We start from the raw sequence: 23,556 nt of genomic DNA, 5'->3' as shown, positions 1-23,556 counted from the left end.
GATAAGCGAAGAACAAAAAACAAATGCAAGAAAACTTTCACTAGTTTCTTGCGAACGTAAGTACAGCGGCTAATTGCTACGCTCGGTGCTGTAACCTAATGGGCCTTCAAATAAATTTATATTTAGAGCAACCTATGGAAATTCAATTGTTTGCAACATTTTTCCAGCGCAGAAAATGACACAAGAAACGTCTGACATTTTAACGAAATAAAGTTAGGTTAGAAAATATTTTTAATTTTTGTAGTGCATTCTTCCTATTCCCCCTCCACGGAATATGACAAAAAAAGCTTACTATGTAACGTGTGTAACTTCGGAGAATAATTGGTTACCTACAAAAATTACTTTACACTGTTAACAGAATTGGAATGTCGCCGACGCCTACTCTAAATACAGTATGTTATTGAAATGCGTTAAGAAAATTTAAACGGTGATAGAACTCATCAAAACAAATTACTTTTCTATTTACCATTTTTTCGAAAAAATTTTCTAAACCCAGATAAAAATTTAATTAGTTTGATCGTAAATTCTAGTACCCGCCAATGTCTCCGTGCGTACATTAAAAGCGAAAGAAGATAAAAACTTAGATAGTCAAGCAAAAACGAATTCTTTATTCGTAGTAAGTGAGAGTGACATTGAATTACGCACCACACTTGATCAAGGGCACTAACCTTTGAATTAAATGTTCGAAATGACGCCCTCCGTAATCGATGCACGCTCTTGTGTGCCCTTCGAGCCACAGAAGCTTGAGTTCTCATCAACATGTCAGAATTTTATCGAATTGCCTCGGTGTCAACTGGAGTCTCATACACAAATTTGTTTTAAATGGCCCCATAAAAAAAGTCACAAGGGTTTAAGTCCGGTGAACGAGCTGGCGATAAAACTGAATGTCTGTTTGTTTGTATATTTTGTATGCAAATCTACAGTTTTACTCCGATCTTGATGAAATTTTGTACACTTGATCTTCAAAACAAGAAGAAAATTACTGTCTACTTTAATTTTACAAAAACCAACCCCTACTACCATTTTCAACCCTGTTAAGAAAAAAAGACAGTTTTTTCGAGTTGGAAATACCCTCACCTTCGCCGCTTCACCCCTATTTCATCCTCTGAGTATATCGTCACCATCGCCGCTTAACACCCACAAAAAGCAACCCCTATTATCATTTTTAAGCCTGTTAAGCACAAAAAAAGTTTTTTCGAGTTGGAAATCGCGTTTGCATGATATGTTCAGGTGTCATAGTTACATTTGGTTGTTTATAAAAGTAGCAATTTCGCAAAATGTGTTTGAATGATTGTGTTTTACCGGAAGATGTCTTAAATGAAGCAGAACAAGCTTCAAATAGCTTAATACCGGAAAAATCAAAAGGCAGGTATCTGAAATCAAACGAGACAATCAAACAATAGGAGGATCTAAATAAGGTTACAACTGAAAATAAAAGTGTTATGTTGGCGTATTTTTATGAATTGGTGATCATAGTGTTAGTTTCTTATCGTATTGATCTTTTTGTTTATATAGTCGAAAGTAGTCTACAGTAAAGTTTTAATTATTCTTCGTAAAAAGACAAACTTCATATTGAAATTACTGCGTTTATCACAATACATGAAAGTAGAAACATAATTTTAAAACATTCTGAAATTTGCGGGCGAAGCCGCAGGTAAAAGCTAGTTTATCATAAAATGGGATGACATCAGCTGAATCAAAGGGTTTTCAACTGCATAGTTGCATACACAACAAATAACTGCAACTAGTGTTGTAAAGAAGATAATAATGCGGTTATTGACCGGTCAATTGTCCGGTTAATATCGTCAAGTAAATAATCGTTATTAACCAGTTGGTTATTTTTTTCAAATTTGCCGCCCGCGCCAATAGTTGAAAATGTACTGAGAGTTGTTCTGTGACTGTACTTTCTTGTTCTGACACTTCTGACTTGACACTTTGACAGTTCTTAATCCTTAATCTTAAAGAATCTAGTTAAAGACCAATGATATGTTTAGTTATGGTTATGGATATGGTTAATAACAAACATTTGAATAGAACTGATTTTTTTTTTAACAGAATACATACATATACATTTAATTTTTGTAATTAGTCTATTTAGTTCTGAGTTTCTGACTTCTGTATCTTCTAACTTGTATTGTGTAAGGCTAAGGGTTAGCCTTATATTCCAGCCTTCAGCACTCCATTAACCAAATTGGTTATAAAATCTCAATTGATAAATATAACCTCAAAATAATTATGCATAGTATAATATAAAAAACATTTTTTTTTTCTTTGAAGGTAGAGAAGGTAAGGTAGGTGAATTTGGTATTTTTTAAAAGCGCAAGTCTAGAGAAAGACAATAAAACCACTTTCATTCGATTTTGTTGTTTACTTGATTTACTGGTTAATTAACATGTTAAAAATCCAGTAAATTAAGTAAATTATATAATTTACCGGTAAATTTACAACACTAACTGCAACATTACCTACCTATGGTTTTTATTTCACTTTAATAGTTAAATTACAAAAAGTATTTATAAAAAATATTTATGTTTCCATCGGGGGACTGGGTGTCCATTCGCCAGATCTGTAGCAAGAAAACTGTAAAAATTAAAACCATTGTTTGCTTTTACTTACATTTCATTTTTGAATCGCCTCTTATGGGCAGAGGATTGAAATTTGAGTTTCAATTTCATAATTTTGTGAATGATTAAGGTAATCTCCGTTTCGCTCTGGTCAGAATAATCTTCTCGCCTCACAAGACAAGGATAAGTAACATTCACGATGGAAGCTCTACCTTCTCCTGTCATTAGTGTTCTTGAAACAGGAGGCCCAACATTTCCAGTTACTGTCACTTCGAACAACATTCTTCTTCGCTTTTTCAACTCTAATTGGAATGATTTCAGTTCTTCAAGGATGCTTGTTTTTACCCCGTATCTGGTTTTTTCCATTTTTTCTAATATCTGTAAATGATAAAGAAATACACTGTTTACCGGAGGAATGAAAATAAAAGAAAAAATTATAAGTGGTAAAAACGATTTTTTTTCTAAACACCAAAGATTTCTCATAGCAACGGAGAGCTCTAAATATTTATTAATTTTTGTGTTATATTATGTGAATTTGAACAGCTATACCTAAAAGATATGCTTCCTTTTGTTGTTTATTTAAAATAATAATGTCTGGTCTGTTATGCTGATATGAATGTCAGTTAAAACTGTGCGATCAAAATATAATTTGTAATTGTCATTTTCCAAACAACTTTCTGGTTTATAACTATAATGTGGTTGTGTATCCTTTAATAAATTGAATTTAACAGCTAAATTCATGTGTATAATTTTAGCGAATATATCATGACGTTTCTTATATTCCCTTTGAGCCAAAACGGTGCAAGAAGAAATGATGTGTTCAATAGTTTCCCCTTCAGTTCCGCAAATCCTACATTTATCAATGATCGATTGTAAACCGCATATGTGTTTTTTATAATTTCTTGTATTTATAACACGATCTTGTATTGCAAATATAAAACCCTCCGGCTCAGGTTGTTCCAGTTCTTTAAAGTATCTCCCATGTAAGCATCTGTGCTTTTACAGTGGACGATACGTCACTGGTAACATCCCCACCAACCACCCTTGTTTAGCAACCTTTTGTGGCTTTCCACGATTTGGCGGGTGGCATCACTTCTTCAAACTGGCCTTCCCTCCTCTTATTTTAACCTCCTTGGTTGACAGTCAGTGTTACCAAACCAACAAGTTAAAATCTGAAATGTAGGATCTGTATAGAGTGTTGCATATGTTATTAATTTCACAAATAAACTCCATCCATTTTCAATATACATTACTGTTAGGGAATTTTCTTTTTTTGTATTGAAATGAAAGTGTTTTATTTTTTCCACTATTGAACATTCAAAGCGGGCGTTTTGAATTTGTCAAAAAATTTGACAGTCAGATTATAATTATTGAAAAAAATACGATTAAGTAGCGATATCATGGAGGCCACAGGCAGTGTTATAAAGAGAAAATGCCTGACTTTAGAGATAAAACAAAGTGTTCACCGGTGTTTTAAAAACATTTGAATTTGGGGAGGATGCCAGTTTACCGAATGGTTGGGGAAATTTTTGCCGTAAGTTGATAAATCCACTTTTAATTAATTGATCTATTTAAAATGTTAGCTTCAGTTTTAGTTTTCAAAATGGCGACTGACTGACATTTTGACATTTGAATGTTGTGGATTTGTCTCTCATATCTTCACCATTAATGAAGCAAATCTTATTATTTATTACACATTTAATAACAAAGCGGTGTAGACTGGAAGTACTGAAAAAAGTGCTGAAATTACGATTTACATGGTTACAAAATGGCGACTGGCACCATTTTTTTTTAAATTCTTCTTTTCTACATTTTGCTCATTGAAACTGCATTTTTGTCATGTAATGTTACACATTCTGCAGTATTTGTTATCTTGTGATTGTGTGATACTCCACTGTTATCATCTCATCGATAAGATAAGTGATAAGATTTTCTTTTGTCAATATTACTACACCGTCACAAGCCGAACGAATATTTTTGTGAAAAATCAAATGGCATCTTTAGAGGTAACTTATCGATTGTCAACTGTCAATTGTCGTAAAATTCAATATTTTTTTAGACCTCAAGGTCGCCATGGGTTTCCGCCTCTACAGGTAACCTCGACAGCTTAAAACAATTCCTCAAAGACACAGTGACCGTCAACTCGCTGAACCACAACGGTACATCTCTTCTCTCTGCTGCAGTAGACGGTGGTCAAGTAGAAGTGGCGAAATATCTAATCGAAAATAAAGCAGATGTCAATCTCACTGACAACAACAATCGTAGTCCGCTATGTATAGCTGTCAAATTGAGAAATGTGGAGATTGTCAAATTGCTCTTAGACAACGGCGCTGACATCAACATGGCTGACGAAAATGGCGACACACCACTATTCATATCTGTCGACAGTTTCGACTCCGACACACTTCAAGTTTTGATCGACAACGGTGCTGACGTCAATTGTGTCAAAACTGACGGTACCTCTCCGATCCATCGAGCTGCAAGTCTTGGAAATTTGACAGCTGTCAAGATCCTGTCTGAGAGATGCGAATTAAACGCTCGCACTGTCAAAGATGACACTCCTGTACTGATAGCAGCGCTAAACGGTCATTCTGAAATTGTCAAATATCTCGTCGCGAACAAAGCTGACGTCAACGTGGCCAACAAAGCCGGTTTGACACCTCTGTTTCGTTTTGTCAGTTGTGGTGACTTCCCGATGGTGAAGTATTTGGTGGAGAACGGAGCCGACGTCAGCGCCGCAAATTTCGGCCCCACGACGGCGGCGTACGCCGCCGCCAAGACTGGATCCTTCCCCATGGTCAAATACCTGCTCGATCACAACCCTGCCAAATCGAAAGACACCGCTTTATGTCTAGCTGTTCAGGAAGATCGCTGTGTTCTTGTCAGCCGGTTGTGCGAGCTTGGAGTGAACGTGAACAGTGCGACGAAAGAGGGCGACACTGCTTTGCACCTGGCGGCGGCGCGGGGAAACACAGACTGTCATGATTCCTGGTAGAAAATGGCGCCGAATTGAATTCGACCAATAAACGAGGAGTCACGCCGCTCCAACTTGCCGCGGCGCGGCGCCACCTAGAAGTTGTCAAATACTTGGTTGACAAAGGCGCCGACGTCAACAAGGCCGATCGGAACGGCTCGACGCCATTAATGATGGCGACTGGGTCCAAGGACGGCAACAAACCCCTCAGATCTAGTCAAAAGTATTTGACAAGCGCGACGAACGACGTGGTCGTCGTCGAAGAGGACTCCACCGACGCGCGAAGTCGACGACTAGAAATTGTCAAGTATCTAGTTTCGAAAGGAGCCGAGGTGAATCTCGCCACTGCGAAGAACGCTACGGCTTTGGTCTTTGCCACGGCCAATGACAATCTTCCAGTTGTCAAATGTCTGGTCGAGAACGGAGCTGACGTCAATTGTGTCGCCGCCTACCAAGGCTCCACACCGGTGTACGTCGCGTCGTGCCTCGGCAATCTAGACACTGTCAAATACCTAGTTGACAACGGTGCCAAACTGCACGCTGAATCCTTGCACGTCGCCTCCCAAGAAGGACATCTGGATTTGGTGGAGTACTTGTGCGGTCTAGGAGTCGACGTCAATCGTTGCATCGTCAAAGATTCCTCTCCGCTCTTCGCAGCAGCGACACGCAATCACTTGGACGTTGTCAAATATTTGACAACGCACGGAGCGTCGATTAATCTGTTGACAAGCGACGGCGCCACTGCGCTGTTCGGAGCTGCAAGTAAAGGACATTTCGACATTGTCAAATATTTGACCGAGGCCGGAGCCAAGATCAACGTTCCCACAAGGAGCGGCAAAACGGCGCTGTTTGCAGCAACGGAAAAGGGGCACATCCACGTTGCCAAATTTCTTGTCGCCAATAACGCAAATCTTGACGCTGCCGCAAGCGGATTCACTCCACTGCATCTAGCTTTGCAAAAGAAACACTTCGATATTGTCAAATGTCTCGTCGACAACGGCGCCGACGTCAATGTCGTCAACAGTTTTAACAACAACGTGTTGCACCTAGCTGCCGAGATGGGTTGTCAGGAGCTTGTCAAATGTTTCGTCGAGAGAGGCGTTGACGTGAACGCTGTTGACAATGATGGTGATACGCCCCTGATTTGCGCCGCCCTAGGCGGAAACGCCGCGATTTACGACTTTCTCCTTCAAAATGGCGCCGATCCGAGCGTTGTCAACCACAATGGCGACACCGCAGAGTCACTGCTTTCATCGAAATTCCCACAATTCCATTTGAAGTGAAGTGTCAAATTCTGTTGTCAAATTCTAGCGCAATAAAATTGAGTTGCCAGTTTTGTGCATCTGATTTTTTCGATTTTGCTAAAAGTTGTCTTATCAGTAGTTCCTGGAAGAACTGTTGATAAGATAAGATTGTGGACCGAGGACAAAATCCGGTGGTGCGAAAAAATGCAATTTATTGACTACTACGAATTAATTTAAATAAAGTTGTGCAAGTTGCGACGAAAGTAGAGCTTCCGCAGTTTGCCCCTTCTTGTTGACGATATTGGAGTTGGCACCATTGGCGACGAGATAATCGTGTATTTCGATGTGGTTGTTTAATGCGGCACAAATCAGGGGCGTATCGCCGTCACCATCGACAGCATTCACGTCGACACCTTGACCAACAAAAAATTTGACAAGATCCAAGTAGCCTTTTGAGGCAACGTAATGCAAAACATTGTTGCCGTGCTTGTTTGTAAATTTGACATCAACACCTTTGTCGATTAGGTATTGGGCAATGTCCAAGTTGTCGTTTAGGAGAGCTTCCAGCATTGCACTACATCCGGTATCGTCGACAATGTCAATATTGGCACCGTTGTCAACCAGAAATTTGACAATGTTGATGTAGCCACGTCCTGCTGCTATCTGCAGCGATGTACAGTTTCTATCGGTGACTATGTTAACATCTGCGCCACTCGTGACAAGATATTTAACAATATCGAAATGTCCCTGAAGTGACGCTTGGTGCAATGAAGTTAGACCATTTTCCAATGCTTGATTGATACCGACTCCGTGTGTTATCAAATATTCGACAATATCTAACTGTCCATGGTAGGATGCACTCAGCAAGGGAGTAGCACTGCTGCTGTCGACGTAGTTGATGTCAACACCGATGTCGTGTAAATATTTGACTATACCCAAAAACCCGTTTTGGGCGGCTACGTACAGACAGTTACCGTCTGGTTTGGCTTTGTTGTCAAATAAGTATTTGACTAAGTCAAAGTTTCCGTCACACGAAGCAATGTAAATCGGAGTGGAACCATTGGTGTCGGCGCAATTAACATCAGCCCCGCTCTCGACCAAACATTTTGTCAAGGGGAAGTTGTGTTTGGCTACTGCGATACAGAGAGGTGTAAATCCGACTTCATTGGAAGTGTTCACTGAGGCCTTCTGGGATATCAAATATTCAGCAAGTTGGGAGTTATCGTATGTTAAGGCAACAAGCAAAGCAGTGTTTTTGTTGATGTCGACAGTGTTAACATCAGCCCCCTGTTCTGTCAAATATTTGACAATCTCATAATGTCCTTTGCTCGAAGCCAAGAGGAGGGACGAACTACCCGTGATGTTTTTGTGGTCGATATCTACCCCCTTTTCTACCAAAAACTTGACAACGTCGAGATGACCGTCGCGAGCTGCGAAGCAAAGTGGCGTGAAGCCGTTGTTGTCGCTCGTGTCAAAGTCGCCGTGGTCGGATAAAAATTTGACAATCGAGGTGTGTCCTGCTGTTGCCGCCGCGTGGATGGGACTGTCGCCGCTGTCAGAAACAGAGTTAACTTTACTCTTTCCGTCGACGAGAATTTTGACGTTTGTCAAATTCCCGTTGATCGCAGCCACGTGCATTGCACTGAAACCGTCAACGTCGGCGCCATTGACGTCGGCGCCATTTTCTATTAAGAACTGAACGATATTGGTGTCTCCTTTATAGAGTGCGCTCAGTAAAGGGGTGATTCCATTTTTGTCTGCCAGACTGATGTCAGCTTTGTTGTCTAAGAGCAATTTGACTATCTCAAAGTGTCCTCTGAACGCAGCTTGGGTTATCGGGGTGCGGTTGCCATCGTTGGACAGGTTGACGTCGGCGTTCTTCCCAAGTAAAAACTTCGCCAATTCAAGATGTCCGATATCGGCTGCGCCATACAGCAGAGAACATCCATTGGCATCGACGCTGTTTACACTTCCGCCATTCTCGATTGTGAATTTGACAGCATCAAGCAAGACTAACTGAAAATCGTTAAATGTCAATCAAAGAGAAACCAATGTGGATTTGCTACGTACACCTTCGTCATCCATTTTTCACCTTTGCCACTGATTTTCTGTGTTTTACACTCACTTACTTATCTCCGTCTGATGCACCGCTTGAAATAATAGTTGTTATCGACAGTTTTATCTATATAATTTTTTTTTATTTGCGTCATTGATAAACAATTAGTTAACAACAAATTCCGAAAACTAGCGTAATTTTAGCTTCGTCAAAGCTGTCGAAAGTAGATCACTCGCCGTTTGGCCACTTTTATTACTCTTGAATGAGTCCGCACCATTTTTGACAAGATAATTGTACACTGTGACGTGTCCTTCAATGGCGGCACAAAGGAGGGGTGTGTCTCCATGACAGTTGACAGCGTTCACGTCAACTCCATGACTCACGAAATATTTGATAAGATCGGACAGACCCATCCTGGCCGCGTAATGTAGAACGTTGTTACACTCGCAGTCTAAGATTTTGACACTGGCGCCCTTGTCAAGCAAAAATTTGACAGTATCCAAATGCGCACTTTGCAAAGCTCCAAGCATCGGAGTGAATCCCTGTACGGTAACTGTGTTAATGTCAGCCTTATTTTTCACCAAAAATTTGACAATCTCGGTGTTGTTCTTGTACGCCGCAGCCATGAACAGCGCCGTCATTCCATTCTTGTCAGCTCTGTTGACATCGGCGCCATTCTTCACCAGATATTTGACAGTGTCCAAGTGTCCTTGCGCAGAAGCTGCATACAGCGGTGTGCATCCGTCTTGATTTGATGCGTTCAGGTTGGCACCGCAGGTTGTCAAATATTTGACAATAGGCAAGTGTCCCTGTGCTGCAGCTAAATACACCGGAGTGTAACCTTGACTGAAACGCGAATTCACATCAATTCCTAGCCTGTGTAACCGCTGAACAGTTTCCAAAGACCCGTCATGAGCTGCCATACACAAGCTGACATCTGTAGTTGCTTTGGAATTATTGTCAAACAAGTATTTGACTAATTCGAAGTTTTCTTGTCGCGCTGCTTCATAGATCGCTGTTGTGCGTCCGACAGTAGCCGCACTGACATCAGCCCCGTGTTCAACTAAATACTTGACCATCGGAAAGTTGAGATTTGACACATAGTGGAACAAGGGAGTCAGACCCACGTGGTTGGCAACATTGACGTCGGCTTTGTTTTCGACGAGAAACTTGACAATCTCAGTGTGATCTTTCAACGTTGCCATCAGCACAGGAGTGTCCCCGTCGTTGTCGGCAGCGTTGACGTTAGCACCACGTTCTGTCAAGAATTTGACTACATCGAAATGACCGTTTTGAGAGGCGAGGAACACAGCTGAGAGTCCATCGTTGCTCTTGGCGTTCACATCGGCCCCCTTGTCCACCAAGAACTTCACAATCACCAAGTGGCCGTTCTGCGCCGCCAAAATAAACGGCGTGAACCCGTCCTTGTTTGTTACATTGACATCAATCCTGTCAGCTAAGTATTTGACAACGTCTGTGCATCCCTTGAAGCATGCGTTGTGAATGGCAAAGTCTCCCAGTCGATTGGTGGCGTTGAGATCACACTCGTTCTCTGTCAAGATTTTGACAATTGTCAAATTCCCTTTCGACGCAGCCATGTGGATCAGCGCGATACCGTCTTCGTCGGCGAAGTTCACGTCTGCGCCGTTTTCGATCAAAAGTGGGACTAGGATCGCGTGGTTGTTGTATACAGCTCCGACGAGCGGCGTAGTTCCGTTAATGTCCGCCAGGTTCACGTCAGCTCCGTTGTCTAAGAGCAATTTGACAATTTCTAAATCTCCCTCGATGGCAGCTTCGCATATCGGAGTGCGTTTCTCGTGGTTGGAGCGGTTCACGTCGGCGTTGTTGTCCACCAAGAGTTTCACCAAGTCTCGGTGTTTGTGCATCACGGCCACGAAGAGGAGGGAGCAGCCGTCTTGGTCGACAGTGTTGACATCTAGATCGTTTTTGAGAAACTGACTAACAAGTAGAGTGTCGCCGGTGGCGACGGCGTTCCACATAGAAGAGACTTTCTAAAATTGGCAAATATTTGTTGGCTGAAAAATAACGTGTTTGATTTTCTTACGATTTTGGGATCCATCGTTGGCAATATTTTGTTTGGTTGTTGATCGAACAAACTTAACGGTGGGATAAGTCAGTTCCAAGTAAACACATTGTTATCAGTGTTATCACAACAGTGTCACTGATTGCTTCTTATCAGGTATGACGCAGTACTGATAAAATTTAAAAAGAATTGTCAGCGTTGCCAAAACTTTTCACTACAGTGAAGAAGATTTGACAACTGTCGCGACAGGCGTGGTGTCAAATTATGATTTGACAATTGGTCAAAATTCTAGTTGTAGTTCTTTATTGTCATCTTACTTAAAGCTAACAGACAATTATCTAGTACAAAATAAATACTGATTAAAATTACAATTGTCTAATCCCCTACCACGACCCCCACTGCCTATCTATCCTCTGATTGGGCATGTTCGTGTAGAAGAACCCCGCCTGGGGCGTCAACCACTTCGCCTTGATCAAATCGCTCCCTTTTTCGGCGATCATGATCGCCGGAGCGTTGGTGTTTCCGGTTGTGACCGCCGGCATGACGCTCGCGTCGATCACCCTCAGCCTGTCCACCCCGTGGACCTTGAGCAGAGGGTTGACCACCGCCAGCGGGTCGCTGGCAGGACCCATCTTGCAGCTGCCGGCTTGGTGGTTCTCCGGTCCCGTCTGGCGCTTAGCCGCGCACTCCCAGTACGGGTCAGTACCAAAAGCGAAGCTCTCGCACCCTTGGACCACCGTGCGGTCCAGCTGGAACCCGTAGCGTTTCAGCGCTGAAATCGTACCCTTCACTCGTGTGCAAAACTCCACCACGCACTTACCCTTGCTGTCGGCCAGTCGCAACGCGAATTTGATCCCCTCGATCATGACCTTCATGTCGTCAGGATGCGTGAAGTAGTTGGCGTAGATCAAGGGAGGACTGAGGGGGTTGTTGTCCTTCAGCTTGAGGAAGCCGCGGCTTTTGGGGTGCAAAACCGTCGGAATGATCTGGATCGATCTGGTGTTGTTGTCGACGCGTTCCCCGACTTGGCCGGTCCTGGCGCAGTTGGCCAAGAAACCACCAAAGAAGAACTGGATGTCGGGGTGCTCCAATCTGGGGTCGCTGTACTTGGTATTGATGAAACCTGTCACTTCGGAGATACCTGAAACATGCAAAGGTGCAGTTGGGGTAGAAATGAAGCCCATGCGTCCTTACCGGTACCACTCATCAACCCGTCTCTGAACAAGAGGTACTCCATCGCTGTGGCCCAATTCAATGGGGCGCTGTTGGTGTCGTTTATGTTATAATTGACGAAAAACGCGACGTGGTTGTGCAGATTTTTTCCCACGCCTTCTAACTCGTGGACTACTGGGACGTTGACTTGTTGGAGGTCCATGCGAGGACCTACTCCGCTCAAAAGGAGGATCTGGGGAGAGTTTATAGCTCCTGAAACATCACCCTCTCAGTGTTTTTCGAGACAACACTCCCTGGTACTCACCCCCGGATACTATAACCTCTTTGCTGGAATAGACCACTTGTTTGACTCCGTTGTTGATCACTTCAACTCCGTAGGCTTGCTTGGTGGTGGTGTTGATCAAGACTCTTGTGACAGTCGAGTTCATCAAAATGTGCAAGTTTCGTCGATTCTTGAAGGGGCGGAGGAACGCCTTGGCAGTGCTCAGCCTGGACCCGTTCCTATTGGTCGTTTGGGCAATATTGAACCCTGTGTGGTACGCCCCGTTCAGATCCCTGATTGGATATCCCAGTTCTTGCGCCGCTTTGAGAATCGCTTGCGACAAGGGTGGGTGGTAGGGGAACTGCGACACCGTCAGCAGCCCCCCGGTGGCGTGGTACCCCCTGTCCATCGCGTCCGCCTGCTTGTTGTCCTCGCTCTTGAGAAAATAGGGCAGCACCTCGTTGTAGCTCCACCCCTCGTTCCCGGCAGCCGCCCAATCGTCGTAGTCCTTGCGCGACCCTCTGATGTACATCATCCCGTTCATCACTGAAGTCCCGCCCAGCACTTTGCCCCTCGGCCAATAGCAGCGCTGCTCGGTCTCCCCCAGGCACGCCTGGGGCTCCGGCTCGGTCTGGTAGGCCCAGTCGATGTCCGAACCGATGAAGTTGAGGAACATTGATGGGACCTGGGTGCCGGTGGGCTCGTCGAGCCCCGCTTCGATCAGAAGAACGTTCCACTCGGGGATTTCGGAGAGGCGGCTGGCCACCACCGAGCCGGCGCTGCCCCCGCCGACCACGATGAAGTCGTACTCGGGGAGGATCGGCGTGTTGTGGGGGCGGCCGCAGGGGTCCTCCAGGTCGCACTGCGAACGCAGGAACACCTCCAGCAGGCCCATGAAGAGCATGTACTGCGCCCCGCCGCAAGTGGAGGCCAGCGTGGGGCCGGGCTGGGTCACGGGGCAGTTGCAAGCCATCTAGAACGACAAATTAACTTTGAAGGTTTGCTGGTTCTTTTTGCCAGTCGATTGGAGGTCCGCGAAGTCCAAACTGGTGGACTTTCGACAAATTCGCGCTGTCACACCTCTTGTAACCGATTAATTTACATTTCCACGCACCTGCTGTACTTATCAAGTATCCAAAAGATTACATGATCGTGAAAGTGAAAAAAATAATTGCGGGTCTAACAGGTGTGCGCGAAAAGATTTACCCAAATTCGAATTGATTCCATATTTGAAAAGCAAGACGAGAAGGTGAGGTATTGGTGAAATTGTGTCTTAACGGTTGAACTCTTGACATCAGAAGATTCCGGCCGCTTTTCACGCTCCGCTTCGTCCATTGTTCGTTGGCAAAACATTTCCGTTGTTAAAATTCTTAAAAATTAAATCGTTATCGTATTATTGTCATCTCTGAAGAGATTAGGAGCGAGTGCTTTCACTTAGAAAATTTGAAAATTGTCTTACGCAACGCTAGATAATGATCGTGGACTGCGTGAAATACGCTGTTTCGGTTTAGTCTCGCCAGTGGCGAGGGAAGCTGCGGCAAATGGCCGCCGAAGGGGAAGCCGTCACGGGGCGATGGCGACCGCAGGGGAAGTATCGTTCCGTTCGTCGGTCACCAAAAACAAACAAACAAACGCAAAAAACGGGAAAAGGACCAAGGACTAGAAAGCGGTGCCAACACAACCGTAATGACGCCCCCGGGGGACCCTAATGGCGGAGGGTCGCGTGCGATCACGCAACTCTGTCCACATCACTCCAGATCCACACTTTCACTCTTATCCGCTGCTCTAACCTCGATCCGCTCTCAAGGTTGGTGCATTTGGATCGCGTTATCCCGTTGCAAGTGAAACAGTTGCGTAACAAAAGCGAATCATGTGGGAAAAATTGCGCCACTCGATTGTTTCGGCCGTACGCAACAGACACTTTCACTCGAAAACAAAAAGCGATCGCGGAATAGGTCGCGGAGAGAACGGAGATGCGCCCCGACCTTGGTAAGCCGGAAGTGGAGCAAATTCTCTCGCAGACAAGTCAAATTCCTCGCAGGGTGTGCAAATTCTTCCGTGGGGAGTTTCGTTTCTCTCGTGGAGTTTCGGAGATCGTACTGATTGTGGGCTCTTGCCCAATGGTTCCAAACTCGCTTGGTGCGAATTTCGCAATGGTTCCATCCAGTTGAAGCGGTTTTGTTTTTTTTTTTTCGATTTAGCCTAGAACTGATTAGTTCAAGGCCCGGTAGGAGTGTAAGTCGAGTATGACAGTCGGTTCCCTGTCCCGGTCAGCCTCCCAAAAGTACTGGATCCCCCCGGTACTGCCTCCACGGTACCACTCGAAAACGCCCGTTTCTCCGCGCTCTGGTGTCCGGACTAGATCGATTTATAACCAGAGCCGCCATTTCCCTATTTACCGATGATTGATTATGGGTTCGTGTAGCTTTCACGGTGGATTTTTCAAGCTATTTAGTTTTGCATGACGTAACGTTTTAATTTCGCGTTTTTTTCACCTTTTCTGTCAACGGACACAGATCGAAACGCGAGGATGAACCGTGATTGGATTCGCAATAGTGAGGAGCCTTGAACGGTACTTTCCCACAACGAGATGCACAAGTACCGCCGGGAGGGCGCAGAGCGTGTGTCAGCCGCTCTTGCAAAACTGCCATTTCGAGTTTGGAGAGGATTCCGTAATTTATGCGAGTTTGGAGCATCGTGATGACAGAACAGGATGTTGGATGTTACTGCATCGAGTGGGAGAAGTGCAGGACAATTTCAGACACTTGTGAATTCATTACAATGCGAGAAATGCGAGGAAAAAAGGAAAATAATTAGTGGCTTTTGTTTTGCACCAGCTGCGGTTACAGAATGGTGGCTCACATAATTAAATGTATAATCTACTTAGTGTTCTGCACGTTTTGTAATTGTGTGGCGAAATAAAAACGTTCCGATTTGAATATGCTTCAGTTGAAAAATTTATTTCGAGGAGAGTGAACGCTTTCCTGAGCCTCTGCGGGAGTATGCCACAGATTTGCAATGGAATGTAGGTCCGGTGGTTTTGGTGGTCGGATATTTTGCAAAAAGTACCAAACTCAAAGTTTTCAAATCAAAATTAACATTTTTTACTACCAGGATGTTTAATTGTCCTAGTTGTCTTTATAACATTGAGAAATAATAAAATTCAAATTATTGAACACCGATATTTAAGATTTGGAAAGTACTAAACCTTGAAGTACCTTTTTTTAGGACTTTTACATTAAAATTACACAATTAAGAGCTTGTTTACCTCTTGCTTGTGTTCGTAAAATAATACGGTAATCAGGTTAATAAGAAAGTCAAAATATAGAATATTAAAAAAAAAAATAGACACACTAGTACCTACAAATTTTAAAATTCTTCAGAAACTTAATTTGAAAATTTTGAATAATACACAAAAAATACGATATTTTTGAGCTGATGCTGCTTTTTATTTCCGTTCTGTAAATGCTCACAGAAAAACAAAAAAATTCAAAATTTTAGAAAAACACAAAAATGTATTTTTTTATTTAGCAAGTTATAAATCACATAAAACAAATGCTAGGTTGTTGTCTACTTGTCTACTTTCTACTTATACTGTTAAATTATGAAGCAGTAAAGATCTTCCGATGAATTAAAATAGAAATAAAAATTTTCAAAAACTAAGAGGTAAAATCTTAGATTTTTGGAATTCTTCTTTGATATATTTATAATTCAGATCAGACATTTGACTTTCACTTTCTTTTGATATATTTAGAATAATCCCAGAAAACAAATAAGTTAAAAATTCTGTAGTCAAAAAAAAAGATTCTTGGAAAATACTAAATGTAAATATAAATTTTTTTCTAATTTAGTTACGAAAAGCAAACATTTTGATATGTCATTTTAGTTGTCAAACGTGCTTCATTTAATAACTAGTGAAAAAAAGTGACATTATATTATCACTAGTGTTAAAAAGTGACATTCTTAACTAAATTAGAAAAAATCTTGTATGAAACGCGTAGCAAAATGGCTATTTTTTTGCACACGACATGTTGGACCACGAGTGTCAACGAGTGGTCCAATTGTCATGTCTAGTGCAAAAAAGACGCCCATTTTGCAACTCGTTTCATAAATAGCTATTTTCTAATACGTATAGATATTCGTTAGTTATTTATTTGATTCTGATTTATACTCTTAAAACGATAATAATATGAAACTCTAACTTTTGGAGAGCCAAAAATTTTAATTTTGAAAAATATTAACGAAAACGATTTATGTTTTTTGCATGTCAACTTAGATTACTACTAGTTGTTTATCTACTTTACATTTCTTTCCTTAAAATATCCGCATTAAAAATTTTTCCAAATTATTGAGTCAAAATGTAACATTTTTGGAAAATATGAAATCAGAAAGTACTATTTATTTAGATAATTATTAAGTATTGTTTAGTTTCTATTTATTTTCTTAAAGCACCAACGATACAAAAACTTCCAAGAGCCAAAATTTAACATTTTTCAAAAATATTAGATTTAAAAGTAACACTTTTGTAATTCATTTAAATAAGTAATTCCCAAGCAGATTCCTAATTATGTTTCACAAGTGGCGAGAATGAAGGAATATTTGAAATTTCTTGAGCGAAAATCTAAAATTTTGAAAAACACAAAATCAAAAAATGTTTAAATGTCAAATAATATTGGTTGTGTTTATATTTCAAATCAGACATTTTTCATTTATGTTTTTATCACAATATTAAAGAGAAATAACAAAAAATTTCATTTTTTTTTTAAATCGAAAACTCCAAATATTTTGAAAAACCCAAAATGAACAACCGCATTTTTTAGTGTGCTTACAATTGGAATTAGACACTTTCTATCTGGTGTTGACTTCCTGTTCTTAAAACACTGACCGCAAAGTAAAATATCTTGAGTGCTAAATGTTAGAACTTTTGTAAACACAAAATACCAAAAACGGTTTCATCTGCAGCATTTGCAGTTCAAATTAGACAATCACCACGTTCTGTCACGACTGACATTTACGCAAAGCCTCGGTTCTGCAAGACGAGGCCGCTTCGAGGGTGTTAGCACCAAACCGCGGTCCACTTTTTTCTCGAAACCGAGAAACTCTATTTGCATAAACAAACAAAGCCGAGGAGAAAAAAACACAAAAATCCGTCGATTACTTCACGGAAGGCTCGGTGAAAGCAATTTCTGTGATTGATTTTTTTGCCGCTCCATATACAGGGTGTCGACTTAGCCCCGACCGTGTCTGTTCAATAAACCGTTAAATTTATGTGCGAACACTTGACCTCCTCCGCGCTCGACCGCTTTCGCTGATATGCGAACATTTTTCCTCCGGTACCACCTTCGATGGACGTACCGTGCTGTGAGGTTGATCCTTATGCCTCGGTCTTTGTAGTGGTTCCGGTATCGTTGAGGCACTGCACTTTTTTCGTGACCGCGCTCGCGAACTGTGATTCGAACTGGCCCGATCGTGACGGCGGACTGGGTACCGCTCTGAAGACGAAGAGTACCGTTGCGGACCAGGTAGAGGCGAGGTGGAGGTGGTCGGACCGCGATTCGGACATTTAAATTACCGAAGGCGAAAATTATCACGAAGTACTACAAAGAAAAGAAAAGTACTCCAATAGTCTCAGAGGTACTTGCTTTTTTCAAAACATATATTTGGGTACCGGGTGATGTCTGATTAGAAGTACGAAACGTTACCAAATGCAATAAATTATGATGTTCTACCTGGTACTTCCTTCGGTGCAGGGACGGAATCAGAGATTTTGTTCTAGGTGGTTCCTGTTTACTATAAATTCTTCTAATTATATCTAATTTGTGTTTATTAAAATTAATGATTAGGTGCTTATAATTAATACGCAATAATTAGTTATTCATTATGCTGATCAAATAAGTACCTAGGTACGATGGTTTTAAGTATATAATAATTATAATATATTTTTTTAATTAAATTAAACACTAGGTGGTCGTTTATCTTCTATGTATATTTTTAAAAGAACCAAACTGAGAAAATATAAATAGTCAAAATTAAAAATTTTGAAAAGTACCTAGGTACTAAATAAAAAAATATGTTTTCTTCAGTGTTATTTTTATAATGCAAATTAGAATTTTTGTTTCTGTTAATGAAATATAAGATCCTGACATTTTGTAAAATCAAAATTTTCAAAATTTTGAAAACAAAAAATTGAAAAACTCAAAATTTAAGATTTTTGGCAACGATGAATTTAAAAATTGATTTTTAAGTCCACTCCTGACTGAAATTAATTCAAAATTCTTTTCAAAGATAATAATAATAAGGGAATGGCGACCGCCGCCATCTTTAACCCACTTATCGTCCCAAATGTCATTTTTAATGATAGAATCAGAGCGATGCAGTTGCGCCACTATTTATTTATATTTTTTCTAAGCGCCCCCTCAATGTCACTTATTAATGTCAACGGCCAATTAAAAAATGCTACGCCAGTGGCCAATTAAGCCGAATAACAGCCGGTTACGCCACTGATTGGTAAAGTTTCGTTAATTATGAATACAAAGGTGGCGTTTTTCTTGCAAAATCCGAAAATCATGCAAATGGCAATTGTAATGACCTGTCGAAATCGAAATTTTCTATGACCTTGACCTGACCAAGCGAATTTTTTGTCTTCGCTCGTAACTTATGCGGTGTCCCGTCGACCGGTTCCAAATCTTAGAGTTGAATGCCACTTTAATTATGAAACTTGAACTGAATCCATAATGGGACCCATTAAAGGTTAGATTCGAGAGACATTAAAATCTGTTAGAATTGTGCAAAATGGATTTTTGTTCCCAGTTTTCAGTGAAAGTGCCAACTGCAGCGATTATTTGGAAAATGTCATATTTTTCCCGACGAGAAGAAAAAATGTCAGCGGATTAGGATAAAGTAAATGTTGGAACGAAATCAATTTTTTGTTGTTGTTTAATGCGAGAATGTAAACAATTTTGGCAAAAACGCTGCATTGTGAGTAATTGTTACAAATTCAGGCTTTTCGGTCCAATGCACAGCGAGTCTTTGTGGAATTATTGTGATTAGGCAGTCAAGTATTTCACACGTTTGTCTAGAAGCGTTACACATAAATGAATTATTCATCTGGTATTTTATTATATAATCAACAGAAAGCTGAAGATTTTGCATTTCTGTTCTTTCTTCTTTTTCCGACGCTCGTTGACAAACAATAAGCATCTTTGCGTCACTCCTTTCTCCATCGCTGTCCTCTCTCCAATATTCCTTGTTCTTCACTTCCCCTTTTCTTCAAAATGTCCACTTTTCGACAAATAAAATACAGAAAGCTACCCTTACACAATTTTTTGTTAACATTTACGTAGAAACTTTAGTCTGTCTCTTTTTTTTTTCATTTTCAACTAGACTCTTTTTTTTTTCTTTATAAGGGCTCAATTTTTTAAATATTCTAATTTATGAATAAGCTGTGATTCTCTCTCCCTTTTCCAAACGAAAATTTTCATTTCAGTTGGTACGATTTGACATTTATGCAGATATGCAGTGCGACCAACATAAAAAGAGATAAGGGACTTCTGAAAACGTGTGGCGTAGCTTTAATCATAATAAAAGAAGTGAAGCTTTGTCAAAAGTACAAGAAAAAAGGCTTAGTCACCATTTTCTTCCGTCCCATTTCGAAAATAAATTTTATTAAATGAAATTCACGCAAACGTCAAAATTGACAAGTGACAGTTTATTAAGTTACACAACGCGATTTCGGAAATTGTGTTTTCCACGGCCTTATAACTTTTTTTATCACACTGTATAATTTCACTTTGATTGTAAATTAAATAATCCATTTAGAACAAAAACTATCTCGCACTAAATGAACCACGAACACTCTCATTGGCTAGTTCTAAAAGGAACTATTTTTGCACTACCGCGTTTTCGCTGACTAATTGACAGTTGACCTATAATCCAAGAACCACCAGCACCGCAATTTACACTAAAAATGGAGCTGGCAACATCGTACACTTTTGATCTAGAGTGAAAAATCTTATTATATCTATAAAAATTGAGGTTATGTAGTATTCATTTGTGAGTTTAATATAAATGTCTCACTTTGCGAGACATTTTTAATACCTTCAAGCTTAATGCGACATTAAAAATGACAGGCGGTGGCAAGAGTAGCGAATAGATATCATTAAATTCCCTAAATTTAGTAAAATTTTATTATTGCAAACCTACTGTTGCGAGCAAAATATTCTGGTTGTCATTGTCATTTCAAAATTTGATTAGATTGTCACAAATCAGAAAATCAGAAAAATGTCCCCGCCTGATTATGCCCATGTCAATAAAATGTCAAAAAAATGTATTAGTCAATGTCAATTAATGTCATACAACATGATGATAGGTTATGATATTTACGATCGTTTTACTATGGAGCATTTTCCATTGCGTCAAAGCATGACTTTGAAGACCAGTTTTTCTGCTCGCGACAGGACATCAACAGGTCGTGTTTTTTGATAAAAAAAACAGATACCTAATACATCTACGATTTGACAGCGGGTGAAGCTACACAGTACAGAAACAAAAACAAACGCTATGCCACTTAACTAAGTACATTTTTTAAATTATTATTAGTATTAGTACAGTTGGTTGCGAAAAAAATGGGAAAAGAAGATTTTCCTAATGTAAATTTGGTTTTGTCCATTTGTCAATTATGTAATTGTCAACTTGACAATACCAATCAAATGATTTTAAAAATGTCATTGATTTTGACAATAATTCTAACCTATCTGTCAGAAGAAGGTTTCACAATAAAACACAAAACTGTGTCAATTTTATTCTGATTTCTGACAGACGGGAGTCGGTACCGCTCGGGAATTGTCGGACAGTACCGCTAATCCACCCTGTCCAGGGTGTTTCTAGAAATAGCTAATATACAGTATGTCCCCGGATTGAGTTCACAAGAGGAAAACATTTTTTTATTTTTTATTTTACGCAAAAGCTTCAAAGGAATAAAATATTTTGCTTTTTGTCCTTTCGCTTTTTAGGACAAAAAATATTTTTCTTCACTGCTTTCTTCTTTTTTTGTTGTCATTCATTTCTTCTTATCCCATCATTCTCCTATTATTTCGTAATGTTACTATTAGAGATAATAATAATAATACTCGGTTTCACAAATTTTTTGCCAAGCCTTCTTAGATTTTGATCGACTGTTCGGCAAGCGACCAGCAGGAAACGTAAAGTGACCGTACGCCACCTGTCGTCGCTCTATTGTTACATAAACACATTTTTCCACCAGTTGACATTTACACCAGCCTACTATTTTTTAACGGAGATAATTACGATTATAACGACGGCGTTCGAAAAACCGCCAATTATTATTATTCCCCGATAACGATTCATAATAAATATGAAGTGTCAAAAAATCGCAATAATAGAACGGCTGAATCGATTGGCCGTCGTTGCGCAACTTATCCGGGTGTGAATTTTTTTCCCGGTCTCCCATACGCGTTGAATTGAATTATGGAATTATTATGGCGCAACTTTTACTAATTGTTGCATCGAAACGAGAACACACTATTCCAGGGATCGCCTCCGGTGGAAAATTCTACAATCGAAGACGCAGATAAACGAGATCGGCCGGCAGAATGTTGCGCGTTCTCACAATCATTGCGTGGCTGGGTGTTACACTTTTCATTATTTTATTACATGATTGGGATAGTTCTAGAAATTGTTTTTCCATATATGGGCAAATTTAATCATGTAACGCCAAACTCATTAAATCTGTTTAGTCGGAAGTGACACCAACTTGTCTATTCAAATTTCTATTCAGGCTTCTGAAAAGGTTTTACTTTTTTTTTCACCGTCAAAGACTGCGATACTCTTGTCTTTTTTTCACTAATCTGTCAAAAACTATTTGTGTAACTTGCATTGGTTGCAGGTATTGACACGAGGGTATGCAACCAATCATTCACAACAAGCGACTCTTTTATAATTGTAATGAATTAAGAGATACTAACAAGAATAAAAGAAAAGAATTTCACTAAGGATAAAACGAAATATTTCTGTGTAAAAGAAAATGGAAAGGAACAGCACCCAGGGAGGTAATGATTGAGTACCACAAAGATGCTCCACGAGACCAAGTTTATTTTGCTTGTGAATAACAGATTTGAAAATTTCTCAGCAAAAACATTAAAGAACAATAAGCGAAGAAGATTTTCTGCATTCTGAAATTTGAATATACATATTAGGACAGCTGCTATTATTAATATTATTACTACGGAAGTTGACTGTTGAAAAGTACACTAAAGAAAAAAACATAGAAGTGAAGAAAAACTAGGTATAATATTTTGAAAATAAAAATAATGGAAAAAATAAGAATAACTATTGGAGGAATTTAAATTTTAACAAAAACTTAAAACTATGAATGTTAAAAAACAAAGACCCAGAAATAAACATCATTGTAAATGAAGAATTAATTTTTTATAATAAAGAATTGAAAGAAAGAGTAATAACGAGGAAATAATAAAAAAAATATTTCTAGAAGATTATTTCCTTCATATGTTTAGCAACCAATTGCGTGATAAATATTGACCAATCAAAACGAGAAAACAAAAAATAACCCGATCAAATTTCTCTAAAATGCACACTGTCCAATAATCGGATAAAAAATGTCGGTACCTGTTTTTTTTTAAATAAATTATTTTGAATAAAATCGATTGGAAATAATGCGTTTGTTTTCATTCTATTCAGGAAATAATCAGCCGTATACCCCTTGTGCAAAATTTTAATATCGGCAAATTTTTTGCTAATGAACTCAAACATCCATAAATTATTCGGCCAGAAGACCAATTATTATCAAATAAAAACCCTCGACTTCGTCTCGTGCTCTTATTTGATAATAATTGGTCTTCTGACCTCATTTATGGATGTTTTCGTTCATTAGCAAAAAATTTTCTGATAAAAAATTTTGCACTTGGGATATAATATGTGAATAAATCAAAAAATTAGATCGAAAGATATTTTGTAAGGGAAATCAATCAGAAAGAACATGGAACACAAAAAAATTATTGAAGAAATGAAAATTACTTTTATTTTGATTCAAATTCTCATTTTCATTCTTACTCCTATTTTCATTTTCATTCTTGTCCTCAATTTCATCTTTATTCTTATCCTTCGTTGTCATTCTCACTCTTATTCTTATCTTCACTCCTATAATCATCATTCTCATTTTCATCCTCGTCTTCCTCCTCATTTCCCTCGTTCTCATTATCAT

General features: G+C 39.9%; 5 protein-coding genes across 6 annotated transcripts; 2 read left to right on the top strand and 3 right to left on the bottom strand.

The window, feature by feature from the left end:
* Positions 1-4,486: 4,486 nt before the first annotated feature.
* LOC138127566 (putative ankyrin repeat protein RF_0381) lies at positions 4,487-6,880 on the top strand. Its single transcript, XM_069043625.1, has 2 exons — positions 4,487-4,570; positions 4,624-6,880. Exon 2 carries the CDS (start codon positions 5,709-5,711, stop codon positions 6,819-6,821), a length of 1,113 nt encoding a protein of 370 aa, XP_068899726.1. The 5' UTR covers positions 4,487-4,570; positions 4,624-5,708; the 3' UTR covers positions 6,822-6,880.
* Positions 4,906-5,559, top strand: LOC138129484 (putative ankyrin repeat protein RF_0381). Its single transcript, XM_069045778.1, has one exon. The coding sequence runs from the start codon at positions 4,906-4,908 to the stop codon at positions 5,557-5,559; it is 654 nt and encodes a 217-aa protein (XP_068901879.1).
* Positions 6,881-6,977: 97 nt separating the features above from the next.
* LOC138127547 (ankyrin repeat domain-containing protein 50-like) lies at positions 6,978-8,989 on the bottom strand. The gene is made up of 2 exons (XM_069043592.1): positions 8,853-8,989; positions 6,978-8,798 (listed from the first exon to the last, which is right to left on the bottom strand). The coding sequence occupies exons 1-2, from the start codon at positions 8,865-8,867 to the stop codon at positions 7,011-7,013; spliced, it is 1,803 nt and encodes a 600-aa protein (XP_068899693.1). The 5' UTR covers positions 8,868-8,989; the 3' UTR covers positions 6,978-7,010.
* Positions 8,959-11,027, bottom strand: LOC138127546 (ankyrin repeat domain-containing protein 50-like). The gene is made up of 2 exons (XM_069043591.1): positions 10,904-11,027; positions 8,959-10,850 (listed from the first exon to the last, which is right to left on the bottom strand). The coding sequence occupies exons 1-2, from the start codon at positions 10,916-10,918 to the stop codon at positions 9,027-9,029; spliced, it is 1,839 nt and encodes a 612-aa protein (XP_068899692.1). The 5' UTR covers positions 10,919-11,027; the 3' UTR covers positions 8,959-9,026.
* Positions 11,028-11,168: 141 nt separating this feature from the next.
* Gld (Glucose dehydrogenase) lies at positions 11,169-17,827 on the bottom strand. Of its 2 annotated transcripts, none has more exons than XM_069043587.1 (5): positions 17,673-17,827; positions 12,360-13,290; positions 12,077-12,307; positions 11,703-12,023; positions 11,169-11,654 (listed from the first exon to the last, which is right to left on the bottom strand). In XM_069043587.1, the coding sequence occupies exons 2-5, from the start codon at positions 13,288-13,290 to the stop codon at positions 11,266-11,268; spliced, it is 1,872 nt and encodes a 623-aa protein (XP_068899688.1). In that variant the 5' UTR covers positions 17,673-17,827; the 3' UTR covers positions 11,169-11,265. The 2 variants fall into 2 exon arrangements, with proteins under 2 accessions (XP_068899688.1, XP_068899689.1); XM_069043588.1 differs by lacking the exon at positions 17,673-17,827 and adding an exon at positions 17,147-17,284.
* Positions 17,828-23,556: the final 5,729 nt, after the last annotated feature.

The sequence above is a fragment of the Tenebrio molitor genome, chromosome 4 (genome assembly GCF_963966145.1).
Source record: "Tenebrio molitor chromosome 4, icTenMoli1.1, whole genome shotgun sequence".
NCBI lineage: Eukaryota > Metazoa > Arthropoda > Insecta > Coleoptera > Tenebrionidae > Tenebrio > Tenebrio molitor.
Note: the sequence above shows the minus strand (reverse complement) of the source record. Positions and strands in the feature narration are given on the sequence as shown.